Genomic DNA, 23,169 nt, shown 5'->3' with positions numbered 1-23,169 from the left:
CGGCAAACAATCCGTGTTTCTTTAGAAAATATGTGCTTAATGAACTAACAAAGGAGAAAGGAAACATCTGTGGAAAGGACAAAATTAAACAAAATATGCATCTAGGGTAAAGTGAATGATTCTGTAGCATAAAAACATTTAAAAATCTTAACAATTACAGACACGAGCAAGGATTTTCTACACTAAGCAAGTTTTTCACCTGGCTTTTCTCATACATTATAGTTCAACAATAATTAAAAATAACAATTTTGGTTGGACAAATAGAAATTAACAGTCTTGATTGCATTTTGGAGTCAATATATAATATTAAATAACAAAAAGTCTAATAAAAAAAAAAAAAGTTACGCATTGGAAGAAAGACACAACAGTATATATAGTTCCATTCAGACCTGCTTTTGGGGAAGCAAAGAAACAAAAAATTATTTTCATGAACACAAAAGTAAGTGCATGTCTATGAGGCGCCATAGAGCTTCACTTTCTGTGGAACAAAGTGTTTTTCTACCTGGCAGACCTAAAAATAAAATAAAAACAAACTTACATCAAACTAAACCGATGACATTTTGTATACCTTTTACAAATGAAAATGGAGTTCTTACAGACTTAAACATCACACATCATGATTTTCTGCACTTCTTTCTCCTCTCAACCAATGGTCAAGTGATTAAAAAAAAAAAAAAAAAATTTAATTTTTATATATATATATATATATATATATATATATATATAAAAACTCAGTACCAAATATAATCAAACGTATACAGGTATTGATGTCCACTTAGGTCCTCAAAACTGCCGGTAGTTCTACAAAAAATGGTGTGTGTGTGTGTGTGTGTGTAATAAATCAAATAAAAGTTGAAAAACAATGGCAAAGCTTACCTGATAGTCGCCGTAGCACAACAGTGTTCTATAGTTTAAGCTGATTACATATGTATAACTGAGTCAGTTTAAGCTTTATGATTATAAACATCATATTTAGCCTGTAGGTCCAGTATTCTGCGACAAGCATTACAGCACCAAACGTTTTGTCATTTGGCAAAATTCAAGCTTTAAGTGAAAGTCAAATGCTTTTGTTTAATAATAATAAAGTGTTACTGTGACGCTGTGATTTGTATAAAGCTAGCAATAACATTTCCCCTTGTACTTTAGATTTTTTTAATTCATCTTTTAAAAAAACAAAAAACCCTCACCTTGTCTTTTCTTTTTCTTTTTTTAAGCGTATTCAGTAGTTTTTGCTTCCTGCTAAATCTTGGTGTGCGGTCTGTTTGGCACAATACCACAGCCCTCTTAAATTAATCATAAATATGGCTGTGATACATTAGAGTCACAAAACAGATTTTTTGGTTCCAAGATTTGTGCAGGGAAAGAATAAAATTTGAAAAGAATATAATATTTAGCGCATCTAAACAAGATCTACAGAGCAAGTTAAAAATCTTCCTGTGGACAATAATGCTCTTCTTCCGTGTACTTCTACAAGCACCAAGCAACATACTTTCAGATTGTGTAGAAAGCAACAGCCATTACTGTGCCTCTGCTTGCAGACAAAAACAGAAATAAAAAAAAAGTATTGATAAGACCATAATAACCTCTCTTCATAAATTAAATAATTAACATTTCGCTTTTTTAGTTGATTGGCCTACCCCAACTCTACTATATCATCACCCTGCCCAACTCTCACCCGAAAAACAGGAAATAAAAATACATCACCAAAAACCTGATTTATCATATTATTCGTCGATAGAATCTTTCTCTTGTGGGCTCTGGGCCCAGAGTTGGACACATTTTAACAATAATAAAATCTGTACATCTTGGAGTTTCCACTCTACGAAAGCTTTTTCTTTTAATCCACCTCTTTGTCATATACTTGCACAATTAAGTAACCTCAAGGTTTGATAGCACTTTGGAGTTGATTGTTTACCAGCTAGTTTTTGTATACATATATATTAAACATCAACTTTTTTTTTGTTTTGTTTCTCAAGCTTGTTAGAATTCTTAGTCCTCTTCCGGGGCAGCACCAGCGTTGCCCTCACCCCAATTTGATTGGTCGTTGTCGTTAGGCTCCTCCCCTTCCAGGTCCTCCCCTTCCTCGCCTTCGAAGTCTTCGTCGCGAGGAAACTCCATGCCCTCCATGGCCTCCAGGCCCTCCTGAGTGGCCTGGTGTGAGTCAGCGCAGTCCGCACACACACCGTAGCGCCGCGAGCCGTGACGGATACCAACGCTGGCTGCAAGCATGAAGATCTTCTTGCACACCATGCACTTGTATTTTTTGTCCTTCTTGTGCACCTGTAAGAGGGATGGGGAGAGAGGAAGAGAGAGGGGGGGTTGAGGAGATGAGGTGACATTTTTGAGAAATGCACTTAATCGCTTTGTTGCTTAGAATTAGATGAAAAGATTGATACCACTGTCAAGTTCCGGGATTGCTCCGTTGGCGTCGGAAATTTCGCCAGATTTCACTCTTTTCGGCCAGATGTCTGTTACCTTACACTTTTGTTGTGTTAGAATTCTAAACTCCGGTCGATTTTTGAGGACTATGGTTAACTGGTCCTCAGATCTCTGCAGGGCAAACCCAGACAGCTAGCTAGACTATCTGTCCAATCTGAGTTTTCTGTTGCATGACTAAAACAACCTTTGAACGTACACGTTCCACCAAAACAAGTTCCTTCACGAGGCTATTTTGCAGCAGCACCATGGCTTTACCCGGTGCTTGGCGCCGCCCATGACGATTGTGATTGGTTTAAAGAAATGCCAATACACCAGAGCATGTTTTTCTCCCATTTCGGAATGCTGTGTGGACTAGCCAGACCCTCCTCCGCAGCACTGTGTAGGAAGGTCTGGCAATGCGAGACTACCTTCAGACAGCGTGAGGCTAGCGGTTTCCAGTCTTCGTGTTTAGCAAAGCTTATTGGCTGCTAATGGCAGCTTCATTTTTTAGCATGCAAGTAAGAGTAATATTGATCTTATCATCTAAGATGCAAGAAAGCAAATAAGCGTGTTTCCAGAAATGTCAAACTATTATTTTAAACACTTAAGAATATATTCTCCAAATATCAAATATGGAGCAATAAATCACAGGTATTACAGTTGCAAGGTTGACATTTTTCTACACAGGGAATTTGGGTATAAAAGATTGTATTCATAGCCATACATTTCTTCTTTTGAAAATATCTTGCGGCACTCACTGCCTCAAGCAAAAAGCTCCCAGACACAAATCATGAGGTGGAGTGTGAAGACGTGAGGATGGCCAAAACACTGTAGTGTTTGGCACAAGATGGTGGATGCACATGGTGGTGTAAAAGAGTGGGGAGGATCCTGTGCATATGTGGACTTACCAGGGAATGTCTCTTTACGTGCTCGCGGCGCGTGAACAGCTTGCCACAGATGTCGCAGCTGAAGGAGCGTACGCCCGAGTGGATGATCAGGTGCCTCTTGAGCGTGCGCCGGTGCTTGGCAATGTAGTTACAGTGGGGGCACTTGAGCTTATTGAGGGCTAGGTGTGAGGACTCGCCTGGGTAGAGACAGAGAAAAACACAAGTATGCAGATGTAGTGAAAGGTAAGCAAGAGACAAGATTTAGTAACATCACGTTTTGGTGTACAATTACATCTTTAAAAAACACAACCATGGTTCGTTCTTTAAATTCATAAATTAAATCTGACTGGACCGGAAGAACCAACTGGAGATGGAGGAAGACAATGATCATAAAAGCTACATTTGCATCTATAGATCCTCTAATGAGAGTGTCTCAGGAACCAATATCCTGTTTATCAAATCACGGAGTTAGGATGCAGTCGCCATTAGAGAGAACAAGACACCACAAACTGATGAAACAAAAAGGCCCTTTAGTCAAAGTTTGTTAAACTGCAGGGATAAACTTCACAATCCAGCTCTGTCACTGTTGCTAAGTAACTGGTGTTGGTCTGCACCAGTCTGCAATGATGTTGAAGGTCTCACCATGGCAATGGTGGAAAGGATACAGATTCATATTAGCAGTGAATGTAAAGCAGCAGTACTACATGGATAGAATACAGTTTGGTGTAAGGTACTAAAGAAATCATGCTTTTAATAAAGAGGTACAACTAATAATTTAACGACTCGGCCTCACATTAAGAAAATGTCAATTTGCAGATACTCTACATAAATCACAATGCACATGATTCTGGATATGTTCCATCATATGAGGAGCAACTCCTAAAATCAAACACAACACCTTTATGTATCATCCATCAAGTTCGGCTATTATAATACTTATTTTACTAACTAATTTTATTTCAGTGTCTTAAAGAAAGAAATCAAGATATCAGCACGCCAGCACTGTCTGTTTAAGCAACCAAGCTACTGAGGACAGCTTGGCTTACAAATAAATAAGCAATCTATTGATTTTAAAAAGACTCCAACAGAGTGTCTTCAGTGGCCTTTTGTTTGAGCCAGGGTGCACACAACAGAGGCGTTGTTAGGGCAGGTTGCTAGGGGGAGGAGGGAGGAGGTTTGACGAGAAGCAGGTCACCTGTGTATTTGCCATGCATGAGTGTGTGTTGTACACCTTATGGATGTGCAACAAGCGGTTTAGGAGGAAATTTTAATTTCCTTATCTGTCATTACAAACAGAGCAGACAAAATAGGGGGTCTGAAATCAAACGAAATCTTTATCTAAGAAACACATCAGTTTATGTCTCAACCCATAACTTCAACCGTTGCACCGATGCCTGTCAAACTGCGACTCAATGGCAATTCAATTTCACAAATGGACAGTTAAGGTTTTTTTCTGTTAAAGTAGTGTCAACAGCACACTCAAAAAGCTGTTTTTTTCTTACGCATGTTATCCGTTTTCTGTCACTTTTGAGTATAGTTCATTTTTGACACTTATGAACACACTGCATACTACATACATATAATTAATGTGTAGTATGGATTTAGAACACAATCCATACTTTTTGCCTATATGAATCAAATTGACTTTAACCTTTTATTCCCATATATTTTGTTAATAGACAGACATGGGGATAACGTCATAGATCATAATTTTGTGTAACAGGGTCATGGCGGTCAGCTACGCATTTGAAGGCTGGTTGAAAACAAACCCTTAAAATAGAAATAGGTTGTCTGCTCTCCTCTTCAATGAGACAAACTGACTGGACTGCCCACACTCATTAGAGAATATGCATTTTAGTCAAAGATTTCAAGTGTCATTGAAGCAGCCTGTTCTTTTTTGTGGTAGTCGCGGTGGCTTACCATTCTCCCAGGACTCCCCTTGTTGTAAGTCCTGGATGATGCTATACTGGATCTGATTGGCCAGCTCTGGGAAAGGAGGAGGGGGACAAGAGAAGCGAGAGGGAGAAAGAGAGATGAGAGGTGGTTGAGAGCCTGGGGAGGGGGGCTGCACACCTCACAACGCCTTGTGTACACAACTAACCATCCCCCGCATGAAACAATGGAAGTTCACACATGCACACGCGCACACACGCACCCACACGCACGTCCCTACTATATGTAAAGCAGGGCCAGGGAAACAAACTAATTGTGTAACCAGGGCTCCAGCAGGCAGGGGGTTAATTAGAGTTGAGCCCTTACAACGGCTCAGTTTACACTCAGCTTTTGTTAGCACTTGTGTGTGAGCACCTGTGTGTGTCCGGTTCCTCCAGCATCAGTGCTTCGAGCACATTAAAGACACACCCCTGTGAGTGTGTGTGTGTGTGTGTGTGTGTCCATTCTCCCTGGGTCAATATTTGGAATAGTGAGGACAGCCCCAGTGCATTAGAGTGGATTAGGGAGGGAAGGGACTGCCCCTTGCAGGCATTGGGGAAGTTGTTGTGCATGGGTGTAAGTTCGTGTGCACACTTCAACAGAGACTAATGTGTATGTAAATTAATTTCACCTGCTGTGTGTCTGTGTGCAGCAGGCACCCTTTAAACAATCCAACAGTTTTTTGGAAAAGACCCAAGAATGTATTGGCCACAAGTGTTGGCTGTGGGCTCAGCGAGGTAAGAGCAGACAGTAAAGGCAAAGTACTTGTATCGTTGAAACCAGCCTTCACTTTCAACTGTTATTTTCCACACAACACTAGCATTCCTGTGACTCTGTAAACTGTCTACCTCCTATTGTTTCAGACATTTTCTTCCAGCAAAATGCTACTGCTACTACTATACTTGATGGTTCAAGCCTCTCTAATGCAAAACTGTTCCACTTTTATCTGTCTTATAAAATTGTAAACTGAATAGGTTTGGGTTTTGGACTGTTGGTCGGACAAACAAAGACATACACCTCGAATTCTAGGAAATTGTGACAGGCTGCTTTCTGGCAATTGAAAGACTACATTAATCAAGTTTACATTAATGTAAACTGAATACATCAGTAGATAAAACGATACAGACAATAATTGTTAGTTATAGCCCTGAACATTTTATTTGTTGAACAACCCTTTTTAAAAAAAACAAAAAAAAAAAAACAACATTTTAAAATGGAAGACATACAAAACTGCAGAAAGAATACCACCATTTGGGCTACTATGTTTCCATCCTTGGAGCATGACCGCACAGATCAAATAAGTGACATCACTGTGGGAAACTGGGACAGATGACATTGGTGGATGACTGCTCATAGGCTCAGACAGAAATATGCAAGCCAGCAACGACTAATCGTGCAAGAGGACGGTCTAATTTCAGAGCGAGCATCTCACAACCAAAAGATGAAGTTTTGGTTCCAAGTCGTGTCCACGAGCAAAGCCATAAACCCTTCCTTCTGCATGTAGTGTGCGTTATAGAATAATCTCATAACCCACAGTAGACAAGGCTAATAGTTGTACACACTCATGTTTTGCTTTGTCAAGCAATATTTCAGTAAAGCGTAACTAGCATTTTAGACATCATGTGGCACACATATCCAGATTGAGGCACAACAAATGAGCATTGTATGCAACTAGAGGTCGACCGATAGTGGATTTTACCGATACCGATAGCTAGGTTGGGCCGTATTTGCCGATAACCGATTAATCAACCGATAGTATTTATAACTTATACAGTTGACAAAATACATACATTGTTTCAAAAAAAGTCCAGACGCCTTTGCCAATAATCAAAATAATAATGTCATATTTATTGATATTACACTCACAGCAATGCTAAACAAGCATGTGTGTTGTCTAAAACAGTTCTACATATTTGGAGTCATCCAGTGCAAAAATAAACATAATGAGCATTATAATTCATATAAAGGACAAACTATTTACATTTCTTCAAAAAATGCCCAAATGTATGCCAAATCTCAAAACAGTGACGCCATTCTTCTCTGTAGAACGGTTTAGAACGGTAACAGACGATCTCTGACCTGGAGGGATCTATCTTTCCCACTTTATACTATATATATATTTGTTCTCGCTTGGATGCCCATATAAGGCGTAATGTGTGACGGACCTGCCTTCCCATTGGTTGAAAACATAAACAAAGGCATCATGGGAGATCCCCTCGTCGGTAGCACCTGTCACTGCCCGATGTGAGTCGAGTGCAGATGTGAGTCGCGCATGCGTCACTTTGCGACAAGTAGCCTACAAGATGCTAACGGCTTTTTGAGCTAACGCACAGTCTATGAGCTAACGTTAGCAATCAAACAATCATAGATAGCTAAAACATTTTTGAAATGACTGCTGCTGCTGGCTACAAGTTAGCAATCAAACACAATAAAGGCTGTCACTTAATGGTGTTTTGAGCTAACATTAGCAATCAAACAGTCATAGATAGCTAAAACGTTTTTGAAATGACTGCTAGCTAAAAGTTAATCAAACACAACAAAGGCTGTCACTTGAATGGCATTTTGAGCTAACGTTAGCAACCAAACCGTCATAGATAGCTACAACGTTTTTGAAATGATTACCATCTTCTGTTATTGTATGTAAAGAGAAATGTTTATTATTTTATAGATTTCACAAATTTCAGTATGACACGTTATGCCGTAAACAGTTTAAATCTGAGCATGCGCGACTCACATCTGCACTCGACTCACATCGGGCAGTGACAGCACCTACTGTCTATGGGTAGCACGGAGTTAGCGGCAGAAATGACCGAAAACGTGATGAATTATGGACATCAAGTGGATAAATCTTGGATGTAACAGTTTGGATTTAATGCTCAACAACCCCGAGAAAAGGCACAAGTTCCAGGCTGGATACTTACTCGTTAGCTTTTAGCTGCAGCAATCACTAAGTCTCTACGTTTAACTGTTATTAAATTATCTAAATATGAATCAGAGGTGCTGTTTGGGATCGAGGACGATCCTTTAGGGTTCTGATTCTGACATTTGGGTCGGACTTGCGTTTATTTTTGTCAGTGTTTTAACCGCTTGAGGTAAGTTAGCCTACTACTAATGTTTAGGGTCATCTCAGCCTCGAAAGCAAACAAACATACTGTTTTGCTGTTCTTTCTCTACTAATGCAGCATCTATTCAACAAATTAATATGTACTGTATACATAACTTTTTGCTGTCGATGCTTTAAACGCGCATCTGATGTCAGCCTTCTCCGTGCAGCATGTGCTCTCCGTGCAGCGCGCAGTAACACGTGTCGAAAATAAACACCAGGCATCAGTGATAGTTTTTATTTCGCCTCTAGAGGCCGCTATTGTAATGCATGATGCCAGCAGACCCTTCTCAGCTCTCGCGTACTGTGTAATGAATGACAGCGCGCGCTTCTCAGCCGCTCCAGCAACGGACGCAACCATCGGTATGGATTTTTGCCGATAACGATAGTTCCACCAATCAACTATTGGTGCCGATTAATCGGCAAAACCGATGAATCGGTCGACCTCTATATGCAACACAAGACTAATCAAGCCTGGACAGCAGAGAGAGGCTGTGGGAACAAACTGAAAACTTTGGCTAATGACTTTTGGTCCATAAATGGTACTTGACCATCTTTTGATGTACGTTCCAGGAGCTATGAAGTGAAAAATGGCATTAATATAGCTGGATACGCTACACGTACAGTAGACTCCATGACACAGCAGCTTTCTACCAATAAGTACTTGTAAATAAATGCAGAATATTACATACACACCACTGGATCCCACCTTTTCCAACTAAGTAAAGAATGTCCTAAAACCTGGAGGCAGGGCTAAAAAGCTTTAACTGTGTGGAGAGAAATATGACTACATTATTGTAGAAAGTTATTAATAATACATTCTTTGTTAAGCAACTTTCATGTAACCCATGGACACTTTACCTGCAGAACACAAACCTAAACCTATATCAACTAAAAAGCTTGGCTCAAAAGATAAAAAAATAAAAAAATAAAATAAAACCTGAAATGGACTCAACATTGCAGACTGAGGCAGGGAAAGCTGGCATTTAGTCCTGACAGATATAATTTACATGTAGCTCGCCGTTTGTCTTCTCTGTCTGCCTCACCCGGTCTTAACAGATGGACGAAGTAAACATTGTTAAAGACCCACAGTCAGTCCAAACGGTCACAACACTTCTGAACTAAAATGCAGCATCACAGAGCATTTTGGAAACACTCCTCTTAAAGGGAACCATAAAACCGTTTGGAAAAAGAAAAAACGGTATATATGTACGAGGCCGCTGATAAACACACAGAAATGAATGCAACTTCCCAATATCAATTGTTCATTTGGCAAAAAAAAAACAAAAAAAAACGACCTCCTCTCACCACCAAAATCAAACAGCATCAGGATAATGTGTTGCCCGTTTCTGCCTCAAATTCTCTGGATATCACCTCAACTGTTAACATACACACAGAGTATACCAGAGGTGTGGACTCGAGTCATGTGACTTGGACTCGAGTCATGAATTTGATGACTTCAGACTCGACTCGACAAAATGTACAAAGACTTGCAACTCGACTTGGACTTTAACATCAATGACTCGTGACTTCACTTGGACTTGCGCCTTTTGACTCGAGAAGACTTGCTACTTCCCATGAAAACTGGGGAAGAAAATGTTCACACGGCCGTGCCGCTCTCAGTTTATCTGCATCTGTGAAAAAAATGTGCACCACCTGTATGCATGCAGAGAGCACGTGCGCTGCCTGCACGACATCCAGTCACTGTAGTCCCACGTTGTTTTGATTCGACAGCATCTAAGCAGGCACATTGCAAGACAACCAATGAAGCACAAGCAACAACGTGCCAGTTGGCAAAATGATACCGAAGATAGTTTCGTTTGGCTATAACAATTACAAGGTAGTCGACAAAAAAAGAGTTGCAATTTGCAAAACATGCGGGCCCTTATTTGATTAATGTCATTGTATAAAAAGAGGTTTAAAGCAGCCATATTATGCTCATTTTCAGGTTCATAATTGTATTTTAAGGTTGTACCAGAATAGGTTTACATGGTTAAATTTTCAAAAAACACCATATTTTTGTTGTACTGCAGTGCTCTCTCACTGCTGCAGATCCTCTTTTCAGCTGGTCTCTGTTTTAGCTACAGAGTGAGATCTCTTTTCTTCTTCTTCTTCTGTACTATCTTTGATTGCACTTGCACATGCCCAGTAGCTCAGATGTAGATCATGTCAGCTAGCTAGCTCCATAGACCGTAAAAGAAAGGCTGTTTCTACAACTTTGGTCAGTTACAAGGCAGGATTAGCTGGGAGACTTCTAAATGAGGGCGCACATGTAAGTAGTTCTTTTGTAGATTATGGTGAACTTGTGTGTGTTGTAGCAGTGCTTTGCTATTGAGAACGAGGTAGCATGCTAGCGTTAGCCATAGCGTTAGCATGCTAACGCTACGAGCTAATGGATGCGGTTAGCCTGCTCGTTTCGGCTTGTGACGTCACAAGCCGTGCTGATTTTGAACAGCTCATCCAGAGACTGAAGGCAGGACACATTCAGAAACCGTATCTCACTCTAAACAGCATGGGTGGATTTTTTTCAAAGTTTGTATGTGTGTGGAAGCACCAGAGACACAACATAACACCCCAAATCCCAGAAAAAGTGATTTTTTCATAATATGGGCACTTTAAATAAATACAAATCTTACAGACATACATGATTTGTATACATTTTATTTCTGTGGTAAGAGGACTTGAAATGACTCGAAACTAAAATGGTAGGACTTTGGACTCGACTTGAGACTTGTTGGCTTTGACTTGTGACTCGACTCGGGGCTTGCCTCATCTTTGACTCGGGACTCGAGGGCAAAGACTTGAGACTTACTTGTGACTTGCATAACAATGACTTTGTCCCACCTCTGGAGTATACTGTATGAATGTCGAACACAAAACTATCATTTAAGGGTAAACAGTTGCCTTGCAACCTTTTACTGTGACTAACAGCATACTTGAAGTCTTAACCATATCTTTATTTGGAAACGTAGTATACATTAAGCAGAGACATGGAGCTAAACAACAAAGATACATGAAGAGAAGAGTCAGCACACATGCAGACAAACTCAGTCTTTAAGTGAGCGTCTCTCTAGGCTATTACAACACCATGGATCACTTTGTGCACACATTAAGAAGAGCCATAGGAGGAGTTGGAGGCACTAAGAGCATTCAAGTGCATTTAGGGAGGCCTGGGGGAAGATATGTTTCCCCTGCTTTCTTCATTTTCCTGCATAAGGGAGGGCTCCTCTCCCTTTCTCACGCACACAAAATGTAGTTTTCTCTCTCTCTCTTTCTACACACACGTTGTGCCTCACACATCCCCCAACCCCCCCTCCATACCACTCCACTTAATATGTGATATAATTATGGTTACATGGAGTGCCAAGCTTAATGGGGCCAACAGAAGGAGAAGGCTGCAGCTGAAAGAAGAGATTACTAAGAGCGCTACACTGTATGTGGACCGGATGGATGGAGCGATGGATAGATTAAGAGACAGAAAGGGGAAGGTATCAAAGGGTAAAGAGAAAGGGAGAAGATGAAAGTTTTATCAAGCGAGATTGAAAAATTTATTGAATGAGCGAAAGTTCATAGGGATTTAACGTTGTTGCCAACCACAGCATATAGCTCGTTTTTTAGGATAGTTAATTCTCTCTCCAACTCACTTTAAATAGTGATATTTCATTATTTTCCTCCATAAAATATAGCATATTGATCTGAACCATTAAATTGCTTCAAAGTCATTGAATTAGATAAAACCCCTTATCTTTTCTTTAAAACAAGTCTCAGCAGCAATGTGGGAACACAAAGCAGTCCAGGTGGGCGTAACTTTCACAAGCCCCTTGCTCTGGAGTGATTAGTGGAGATCATGGCTGGGAGTGACTCACTTATTGGCTGTGCACAGCAGGTTAAAAGCTTGAAAAGCAAATATCCTGTTAGGTTTCACAGCAGGACATTGATGGAAAGCTGAAAATCCATACTTTTGTGTGATGTGCGATCAATAATTTGATCATGTAAACTAGTGATCATGCCTGCGTTTCCCACTGCAGGCGGCCACAGCTTAGCTTATTAGCATAGAATAGGTGATCATCGGTGTGACATGATTAAATACGTCACTATATGGTGACAGATCATTTATATAAATGAGGCAATGCTGCCCCCCCAAGTAATAAGGTGCTAATATCCAGTACTAAAATGTTGCAAAATTTTACAGGCTGGAAGAGAACAAAAAGAGGATCAAATACTGAAGCCATGTGACCTATCAAGGTTATCCTCTTCAGCCCCACTGACCCCCTGGTGGGTTAATCATTACAAATACATGGTGTGGGGACAAGCATTGTTCAGACCTACAGAATTTCATTTTAAATACTTATGACTTCTATTGTAAATTCCAACTTTTTAAAAGGCTGATAATTTATACTGCATTTCTCTCACATTATTGTGATTCCTTTAGGATCTTATGGCCAATGAAGAATTTCAGATGAACGCTCTAAACTGATGCATAAAATGCAATATAGCGCCCTGATTATTGTGTCTTAACAGAGCTTTCCAAATATTGTGTAGGAAAATGTTTATTTCGATATCATAGATGCAGATTTTACATCCAAGTGATTATATGTCACAGAAGAAATTATGCATGCACCTCTCTACCTTAAAAATGGAGCCGCTTCCTTTTACTTACAGTGAGTATACAGTGTGACTAATAGGAATAAGAAATTCATGAGGTAACGGTGAAAGCTATTCATATATTATAGGGGGAAGGACTCGGGGTGGCAAGTGTGTGAAGTGTGTTTAGAGGTACAAATGTGTGTCATACCAGCATTTTCGGAGAGGGAGGAGAAGTCCTCTCTGGGGTAGGAGGCCGAGGGCTGGATGAACATCCCCTCGTCAAATCCCTCTTCAGGCTCTGGTGGAAAGTTGTACACAAAACGCCGTGTGGTGGTCTGTTTTTTCCTCCGGCCGCTTCCTGCCGCAGCATCCCGTGCTTCTCGCTTTATTGCTGCGGGTGCTGCTGCAGCGCCACCTGTGGCTGGCTCGTTCCAGACGAATACCTGCACCTGGCCACTCGCCGACCGCGTTTCATTGGTCTCTGCTGAATCAGACGAGTTGTCATTGTGGTGGGTCCAGTTACCAGAGGCTCCTGGGGTCACCAGGGCACAGCCCGCACCCCCAACCACTGTCACCTCTATATCGCTGGTCTCCTCCTTCACCCTGCCACCTTCGTCTTCTTCCTCCATTGCTTCCTTTCCTTGATTGTTGCTGGCCTTGATCGACAGCTTTGACAGGATGCTTGTGGCCCAGAAGTTGCTTGGCTTGCGGTCCAGGCCCCTCGGTCCCTCTTTGGACACCATCTGCCTCTTGTTGTAGTCCACCACCACTGAATCCGGAGCCTCCTGCTTGATGCTGATATTCAGGGCATCCTTTATAAAAGCCCTACATGAATGTACAACCTCTGTCATCTGGAGGTAACTAGCAACAGACATCACCTCAATGGCATTTTGGCTTGTGAGCAGCAGATTCCCAGAGTAGAGAAAGTCGAGGATAACAGAGAAGCCCTGCACAGCAGCAACATCCAGGTGTGTGACCGTGGCCTGGTCCTGGTCCTCGCTCTTGGTCAGACAGTAGAGGGTTTTGAAATAGCGGCTGCCCGCCACCAGGATGTTCTTGTGTGCACGGAACACCTGGCCTGAGACGACTATGTTGACGTCACAGAGGATGCCACTTTTGCGTTGCTTGTCCAGCTCCTGGAGAAGCTGGTAACAGTAGGAGTTCTCATTGGGCTTGTTGCGATAGTCTTCCTCTGAGCAGTTAGTGGAGGGGCTGGTGTTTCCTGACGGCCTCATTGTCTCCTTTACGTGAAAGAGAAGAAAAAGAAAAATGACTTAAGATTTGTGTTCTCACAAGTAATATGCAAAAGCAAGGTCCAACGCAGGTAGAGGCAAATATATTTTCCCTTCCTGTAACTTTGTCTCTACAATAAATACCCACAGACATACACCCTCGGGGTTTGCACCTGCCCTAGGGGTGAAACAGGTTCAACAGGTTTCTGTCACAGAGGAGGTGGAAAAGAGGCAATGAAAGGCGTTTTACTTTAAGGCTGGGTAGTATTACCTCGCCCCATAATCAATTATTTTTGACCATTAAACCTCCACGAGTCCTAACACAAAACATATCATGCAAGGCACAATGATAGATTAATAAACCCTAAAATACATAAATTTAACATAAAAATCGAAAAGTATTTTCCTTTTGTAGTAATGCAGAAGTAGAAAGCCATACCATATATTGTACAATTACATTTTATTAAACTGCGATGTTCAGTGCTTTCCATAAGCCATTGTAATGAGTTGATTTGCTGGAGACTTTCCCACAAGGCGGCTCTGCTATTTATATTTTAATTAGTCTAATAATTTCCCACATTTTCCAAAATGTATTTCAACAACCCAAGAGAATATGTCCAAACTTAGACTAAGAGAGCACAGCTATAGTAATAGTAGGATGAACATTTTCAGTCAATCAAATGTATAAACCACAACAGTGACACCTCTTACTCAAAAGACAAAATATCTTGTAGCTGTGCTTCACTCAGTGGAAAAATTAGCATCACAATGTCTTGGTTTTGGAAAAAGACAGATGTTTATTTTGTCATGATTAATGAATACACTTTCCAATTTGGCCAAAAGCTAAGATTCAACATTTTACACAAATTTACAGTAGCTTCTGTACAATAAAATGATCTTACTTTACTTGGATGCTAGATGTAAAACGGGCCGTAATTAGACCTGGAGAAGGGCTGACGAGTGTCCAAAGCAGGACACAACGTGGCTGTAGGATGGGAGGGAAACTGGCAGAAGCATAGAACTACCCTGTAACAGCCAAACTCCCCCTTCCCTGCTCCCCCTTAACAGGGCAAAGGGCCAGCCTGGTACGGAGCAGAGAAGAGGTGGAGTTTATACATGAGTGTATGCATGCGCTTACATATGCACATAGACAGAATACACAGCCCAATACAAAACAAAAATGCATGTACACACCCTGCATGTGTAGAACTCTACATTACAGTTTTACACTTAACTCACACGCAGCAGCATACATCTACGGATCATTTTAGAATTGCACAGCAGATGTCCTAATCCAGAATAATTCACATTGCTAGAGCTCTGCACTTTTGCCCCCGCCCACCACCATCTCTGCTGCGCACACATGCATGTACACACAACAAACCACACAGAAACCAAGCTGCCTACACATACACACAGCTGGGGTTTCAGCTTGAGTAATTCAGATTAAATCCATTTCTCTGAGGTCCCCACACCCAGCCCCCACCCCTACTCCCTCCACACTGCAGCGCTTGTCCAGGGCAGCCTGGGCACACAGGATAGTATAGGGGGGCTTATCATCCTCTGTCACAGCTGGAGGGGGAGAGATGAAGAGAGACGGGATGGAATGAAATCAGAGGCAAAATGAGGTAGAGATAGAGAAGGGGGTGATGTACGATGCAGGATGTACTTTGCAGGCTAGAAGAAATAAAAGGACAAAAAATAATAGATGACAAGAGAGCAGAATTGTACAGTTCTGATAGAGGAAAAAAAGTAGAATCACAGCTATATAAAAAAGTGTGAAAAGAAGATGAGAAATGGTTGGAGCATAAAAGAGAAAGGCCTAATGACACACGCACAAAGAAAACGAGTGAGCGTGAGGCAGAGATTGAGAGAACGAGACCTTGAGCCTCGAGAAAAAGGGCGGAGGAGAAAATGTGGAGCAGAGGGGGACGGAAAGCCAGCGCGACTTGGGTCACCCCATTTTAGCCTTCACAATAGCCTGTGTTCTCCCTGAGGCTCATTGTCCACTCACTGTAGGCCTTTGTGAAAGGTTTCGGCACTCACTCTCTTATTACACAGCATCTCCCACTCGCAAGCAAAGAAAGGAGCCAGGGTGCGTGTGGGTGAGCCGAAGAGGATGGGGAGAGAGGAGAAAAGAATATTCCATGGTATACACATTAAAGCCTCTGCAGAGGCATGGTCATCATGTTCAGTACTGTTGTGAAATATATTGGTGTGGTAAAGGGCAGGAGTCCCATCACAACAAGGGGTGTTGGATATGCATCCAAGTTAGATTGCATACAGTTGTTTCTGCTTTGTTTTTGTCCATTGCTCTCCTCTTTTGATAGGTCTAGACCAAACAAGCTTTCAACTTGATGGGCTAACCGGAAGATAAACATATTTACAGTCAGAAGTCGGTGAGGGTTGGACAGAAAAAAAGAGCCAATATGTTAGAGATGCTGTAAATAAACAAGCGCTCTCAGACTCCTAGTACCTGGGAATTTGTTGACCTATTTTATCATTTCGACTAACTGGCCATCCTACCCCAAAACCCCATGACTACTCACAGCTTTTATCCATCACAAATAGCAAGACTGGTAAGAATTGCCTGGCAGTTCTGATACGAGAGTGTGCGTGAGTGTGTGTGTGTGTGTGTGTGTGTGTGTGTGTGTGTGTTTATTGGAGTCAGACTAGGACAGCCTGGTACTGGATAAGTTGCTCCATACTGGCCTCAGCAGCAGCAGCATCATCATCATCATCTCTCCAGATGTGCCACGTGTGAGCTGGGAGCTTAGAGAAGCAGCAGACCAACCCTGCACAGCAGATGCTAGAGGCAAAACCAGCCTAAGCCAAGGGAGAATGTGGGGACAATATCAACCTCCCCGAGTTGTGACGTGGCTAGGTTTTTATTTGAGCCAGAGATGGCAGGGGTGGAAGAATGAGAGTGCAAGAGAATCCAAAAGAGCGCTGGGAAAGAAAGATCCTTTGATCTAGGTCTAACATGGATGCTTTAAAATCTACAGTGAATGGCCAATAAGAACTGATTTACAGGTGGATTAAACAAACCAAGATGGTCATAAATCCACGCTTATTGAAGCACCGGCCTCAGTCATACACACCTCTAACAGATTATGGGATACAGCACTGTCCCGACGCAACATAATGACCCACTGTAGCCAGTTTTTGTTTACTTTTTACGCACAAGTTTGCCCCCATCTCCTGACTCGTCTACCCCCACCACCATCAATCCAGTCCCATGACCAGCCCAGCCCTGAGGCCATCTTCACCGGTCCTCTCCTAACTCCCTACATTTACTGTATCCTTCCCTCAACCCCCCCCCTCCTCACCCAACCCGTCTGTCCCCAGATGCTAGAACAATACTGCAGTGTGCGTTTGGCCCAAGGTGTGGGAGTGCTGCAACGAGTGTCTCCCGGCCTCCTAACAATGCCCTGACAGAGGAGGCAGAGATTGGGGGGGGGGGGGAGTCACTAACGTATTCAACAAGAAGAATTCTCCCTCTGGCTCCACCCCACCCCATTCCCCTGACCTGTGGCCCCTAATAAACCACCCATCTATTTGGCAGACACCAGACCGCTAAGGGTGGGTCCCCTTTCCCATTGGGGGAGACTCACTCTCAACAATGAGTGTGATGTTTGTCTCAACTAAAATGAGGAGGTGAAATGACTTGTACAGGTCCCGCATATCTGAAATTCCCCCCTGGGAATTAGATTTTATTTTATAGGGACGATCCAATATATCCAATTTATAGCTATTGTTAATTTTCAACTCTCGTCCCTAGCTGGGCTTTTACATGTACAGTGTAATAAAAATATACAGCTTTCAGTATTAGTTATATGAAACTTAGTTGTAGAATAGAATCTCTGTACGTGATGACAACATATGATTAGTCCTACGACTACCAATGTGGGTTTAACACAGAAACCTTTTACCAATTTGTGGACAAAGGAAAAAACAGTTACTAGAGAAGAAAATTGACTTGTATTCATGTAGGTCCTAGATATGTGATCTCGTATTTAATCTAAGGGAAACAATGGCCTACTTTTGCCTCATGTTAACCTTTTACCAGAGAGAATGGGGAACAATCTGAGCACAAGACAGCATCTAGAGAATTAAGGACAACGGCCCCCTTCTCCAAGGAGACCCACATTTACCACAGCTGCCCTGGTGTGCTAGGGCTAATCGAGTTAGCTTTAACGAATGCAGCAGAGGCCTGACTAACGTCAGGAATGGGTGAATAGAACAAGACGTTGCCTCATAACACCATAATTCTCCTTTAATGTACTGCTGCACAATGCCACCTTGCTTAACAGTCACTGCTGCTCATTATTTCAACAGTACTGCATATATGAAGAGCATTACAGTTTTATTCAAAAGGCAGTCATAAGAGAAAAATCTTATGAGGAACATCAAAACCACAAAAAATAATTCAATAAAATATGAATTGAATCATTTCCAATAATGCAGCACTGGGACCTATCGTCCCAGCTCTATTCTACATGTGGAAATGGCCTGGATAACGTCTCAGTACAGTGTCTGGGGTCCCTGTTGCTAAGGAAAAGCCACAGCAAGCCCCTAATCCACCCTTACTGCCCTCATTACCAATTAGAGATGTGTACAAGAGTGGATCACTTTAAGTCATTCTGATTAGTGATTGCATGTGCAAAGGAAGTAACTAAATGTAGTAGTGCAATCCTCTTCGCTTACAAATTAGAGTCAAATAGCAGCCCAATCTTAATTCCTCTGATAGCCCAGACCATTGTCAGAAAAGGACGTTGGAGGAGAAAGTAACATTAAGTTTTTTTCAAAATAGGATTGATGAGAGAAATGCCCTTTGACACTAGATTGTTGGGGTAAATATGCACTCCCTGTTTTTATGAGGTCTCTGAAGGAGTAGAAATGTTGTCTACACTGCAATAAAAATAATGAACCAATAAAAATACCTTGTGCGCGTCAATAAAGACATACTTCACTAAAGTGGCTTGGTTATTTTGGATTATAAGCATTCAATATAGGGATACTGTCACCAACTTTATACCTACCTCAAGCTTAGGCTAACCATATGGTCTATATATGCCAATCACATTAAGGAGGTGCAACTTTCCAATATGGTTTCAGTGTGGTGCATACAGAATGAGGCCTTAAATCATAAAAATATGCCCCAAAAGTATAACATTAGCACCCATTAATCCAGAAATATGTTCATGACAGTGTCAGGTGATGCCGTGTCTTTCTATTTACTGACGTCTATTTCACTCATTCATGCCTATTCAAATGGGCCAGGCAAGCTGTCAGGCTCTAAGCAACGTTATTTACTCTCCTCCTCTTGTCCAGCCCTGCAAGTGACACCATCTATGGATTTCGGGGGGTCATTCTAGCACAATGCCTCTAATTTAGCTCCCCAAAGGGAGGAGGAGGTGGAGGAGGAAGAAATGCGCCAGAGGTCACCCGGGACTGCGAGCCAGCAGAACTGCATGATGAGAGAAAGGAGGAGGGGGGTTGGGTAGGGGTGCGGTTCCCCAAAGGCAGCTAGGGTCGAGCCCTTGCCATTGTGTGACCTCTAGCAAGCTAGCAATCAAGACAGCTGCTGATGCAAAAAAAGGGGTTGCTGTACAGTGTGCATAAAAAAGTATTCTACAACACTAACACTGTCCATTAGTTGTTAATACTTTATAAGCAGTTCAAAATGGTCAAAAGTTATTTGTAACATACAATGAATCATTCATTCTAAAAGGAACAGCCTCCTATGTGATAGTAGCTAGCAGGTGTCATACAGGAGCAGGTCTGTGCGTGTAACTTGACTGATGAGTGGGCAGAGACACATTTTGGACGTTAACTGAATCGGAGAGATTCGTGTCATTCACGCTGAAAGTGGCTCAGTGTGTTTTGCCATTAAGTACTAGCTAGTTAGTCGACACTAGCCTCGCTAGGGGCTTTCCACCCCCGTCACTGCCCATCTACCTCCGGCTACAGAGGAGCTACAAGCGGCTGGTTGGCTAGGCTAGTTGTTAGCTCAGGTTAGCAGGCTGGTGCTAGCTAATCAGCCTGGATAAGGGACTGTTAAGCTTAGCTAGGTAATAGCCTATTTTCACCGTCGTTATGTTTTCGAAGTTGTAGAAACTGTCGTTATTAATGACAAACAAGACAGATGACAGGGTATGACAAATGTGTGACAGCTATTTCATGTTACGTCGGTAACGAAGCGAAATCTTCATGGACTTGAGCTAAGGTTACCTGTTTGGTGGGGTCATTTCTCCCGTGCTCAGAAGACAGGTGATGTCTCAGCAGCAAGGCCCGTTTGTAGCTGCGACTGCCTTTGACAAGCTCGTCGCTGTTTTTAGTGGCAATGTTGTGACACCAAGAACAGGACATAAGTCCCGTCTCCTGGCAAAATTTTAACCATGGAAATTCTTGCAACCACGAAGCATGGAATAATGAGTGTTTTTGAAGCAACGTCTGCGGTCTCATCTCTACTCCAGATTTCCTGGATCCAGTCTCGCCTCCAGTCGACCCGCTTCCCGACTCCTGGCCGTCAACGTTGCTGGGACCGTTCCCCTCTGTCAAGCTATTCCCCTCCCTGGACCCGTCCTCCCCTTCCACCGAGCCGACACCATCGTCGCCGTCCCCAGCTGCCCAGCTGCCCTCTTCCGGGTCCTCTTCTTCCTCCGCCTCGGGTTCCGTGCTATCGCTGACAGACCCAGCGCTCTCCACTCTCTTCTGCGATGATCCTTTAGCCCCCAGATCCCCGTCCTCTTCTTGATCCTGCCTGTTCCCGTTAAAATGTCGGTCTTGACAGGCCGGGGCCTCCCAGCTGTTACAGTTACCCCCACCGATACCGCTGGAACCCGTTAACCCAGCTAATCCACCTCCTCGGAAAGCCAGCGACCTGCGGTTTCTCTCACCGGACATTTTTCTTAATATATATTAGAATCTTCACTTTCTCAACAGTATCACTCTCCGACAAAATAATATATTTGAACGATGTATTTTCCTAAAGAGATGGACCGTCGTCGTTCCTTTTCTCCGCTTTGGCCCTCCCGGTGAGAGTATCTAGGTTATGCGGAAATAAATAAAGGTTTTAAACGCATAATGAATTTCAGGGTTCTCGCTGCGTCCGCGCAGGCCCCGCAGAGGTCGAATGGCAACGACTTTCCTCCCCACAATGCACCTCGACCAGAGAAAGGGGGGTTGGAGAGGGAGGGGGCGGCTTTTAAAGGAAGATGGGGATCTGTTGATCAGCAAGGGGTCTTTTGTGTTTGAAGGCTGCACCCATTTTCCGCATGCTTTTCATTTTTGGACTTTGCTTGTCTTCTCAGCCCATATGCTGACTTGTGTGTCCCACTTTAGCCCTTTGCTAAACGGGGTTACCATAATATTCCTATAGTATTTCTATAGGAACTCTGTAAGAACTTGTAGTGTATCTATAGTCCTACTTTGTTGAATGTTTATTTCATTTACAAAAGATATACATATATGAAGTATAAAGATATATAAAGTATCTTATATATAAATAAATATAGATGTGTGAATGAATTGTGATATTTAATTGCTTATTATTATTCCATTACATTAATATTAACACTCAATGCAAACTTTTTTTGTCAAATGCATACAAGCATAATATAGAGTGTATGTCACCACGATATCATAGTTTATATTTGCTGTTTCTATTTATTATCCTAGGATATATGTGTTCAATAATGAATAAATACAGTTATAAGATAATAATACAACTTGTGTGACAGTTATAAAGTCATGTGATTTGTGATCACGTAGATGTGAAATTGGCATCTTTCAGAGACCAGTGATGTTATAGCCCAGAGTAAAGTATTCTAACATATTAACATCTATCTCAAGTTTTTGTTCCCTGTCGTCAAGATCAGGTCCAGCAGGTGGCACTCTTTCATGTGAACACCTCTCTCTTTTTGTGAGTGTATGTGATGCTTGACATAGTTGGGTGTATAGTTTCAGTGCTGTCCAATTAGGGGCTTTGCACACAGTGTGTGAACAAGAGTGGGATTTGACCCAGGTTTTGATTACATTAAGATGGGGGTTGTATCACACTATAATAGTTAAATTGCCAAGGTGGTAATAAGGCATGTCGCCGTGTACAATTAGTGTATCTATTTCTTGCTCCAGCTCACACAAGCATTGGCTGTCAACTTGACATGAACACCTTAATTCATTTGACAAATTTAATTTCCCTGCACTGAATAAGACTGTCAAACTGTTCTCTCAGGTATGAAATAAATGAGTAAGGTATCAGTGATGGAGTTTCTGCCACTGGTATGCCTTCAGCTATAGGTAATAAATCGTGGTTCCTACCAGGCGGTTATGTCACCATAGTGCAGGAATAAAACCTGATGGTCCAGTTCAGTAGGAACTCTCTAAATTATTGCCTTCAAGTTCCAATGTTTCCAACACATGTTTCAAAACATACAGTAGATATGTTGGATTGACAACATAGCCACTGGTTTTACTTAATTCCAGAGCTATGTCATTGGCAACAGCCAAACCAAAAATGATAAATAGAAACAGATTTGCACAGCAAGCATGAAAATGTGACATTAACAAAAATGTATCCAATAATATAAATTCAACAACAAAAATAATTTAAAAAAAATGATATGCATGTAAAAGCTGCATTCCAAACATTCCTTTCATTGATATTGTATCTTCTGTATATAATTACAATGGGTTAAAACTTAATCTACATAAAATATGGCACACCACAAATGTCTCTGTCTCTCCAAAAGCAGGTTTATATGTGATTAGTCTCGCATTGCGAGACCTATCTCCACAGCCCTAGGGAGTAGTATGCAATAGACTTTTCTATGTATGATGTGTTAACTAAGACTATATCTTAACAAGGATTTCTGTATTATTTTCAAAATAGCCTAGCTAGCTCTTTAACACTTTTGTTGTTTTACATGTGTAGAACTTGGAGGAAGTGTGAAGAATTTCACTACCATTTTATATACAACTATGTATAACTGAGGTATGACAGATA

The 23,169-nt window shown here is 41.8% G+C and overlaps 1 protein-coding gene and 1 long non-coding RNA gene across 3 annotated transcripts; one reads left to right on the top strand and one right to left on the bottom strand.

Moving 5' to 3' along the window:
* The first annotated feature begins 405 nt into the window (after positions 1-405).
* Positions 406-846, top strand: LOC116047440. Its single transcript, XR_004104384.1, has 2 exons — positions 406-657; positions 736-846. It is a non-coding gene; the product is annotated as an uncharacterized LOC116047440 (long non-coding RNA).
* Positions 847-1,194: 348 nt separating this feature from the next.
* On the bottom strand, positions 1,195-21,358 carry zbtb10 (zinc finger and BTB domain containing 10). Of its 2 annotated transcripts, XM_031296266.2 has the most exons (5): positions 20,394-21,357; positions 13,136-14,168; positions 5,226-5,291; positions 3,327-3,502; positions 1,195-2,280 (listed from the first exon to the last, which is right to left on the bottom strand). In XM_031296266.2, exons 1-5 carry the CDS (start codon positions 21,066-21,068, stop codon positions 1,990-1,992), a joined length of 2,241 nt encoding a protein of 746 aa, XP_031152126.1. In that variant the 5' UTR covers positions 21,069-21,357; the 3' UTR covers positions 1,195-1,989. The 2 variants fall into 2 exon arrangements, with proteins under 2 accessions (XP_031152126.1, XP_031152127.1); XM_031296267.2 differs by lacking the exon at positions 5,226-5,291 and having other exon boundaries at positions 20,394-21,358.
* Positions 21,359-23,169: the final 1,811 nt, after the last annotated feature.

This window comes from Sander lucioperca, chromosome 16, assembly GCF_008315115.2.
Source record: "Sander lucioperca isolate FBNREF2018 chromosome 16, SLUC_FBN_1.2, whole genome shotgun sequence".
NCBI classification, from domain to species: Eukaryota; Metazoa; Chordata; class Actinopteri; order Perciformes; family Percidae; genus Sander; species Sander lucioperca.
This window is presented reverse-complemented; position numbering and strand designations above follow the sequence as displayed.

What these genes read in the sequence shown, in the direction of transcription:
- zbtb10 (XM_031296266.2), bottom strand. Translation starts at nt 21,068, where the DNA reads ATGTCCGGTGAGAGAAACCGCAGGTCGCTGGCTTTCCGAGGAGGTGGA. An exon ending in CTCCCTCTCCGAAAATGCTG is followed by an intron (nt 5,292 to 13,135) that starts GTATGACACACA and finishes CTCCTTTCCCAG; the next exon opens with AGCTGGCCAATCAGATCCAG. An exon ending in ACGTAAAGAGACATTCCCTG is followed by an intron (nt 2,281 to 3,326) that starts GTAAGTCCACAT and finishes TCCCTCTTACAG; the next exon opens with GTGCACAAGAAGGACAAAAA.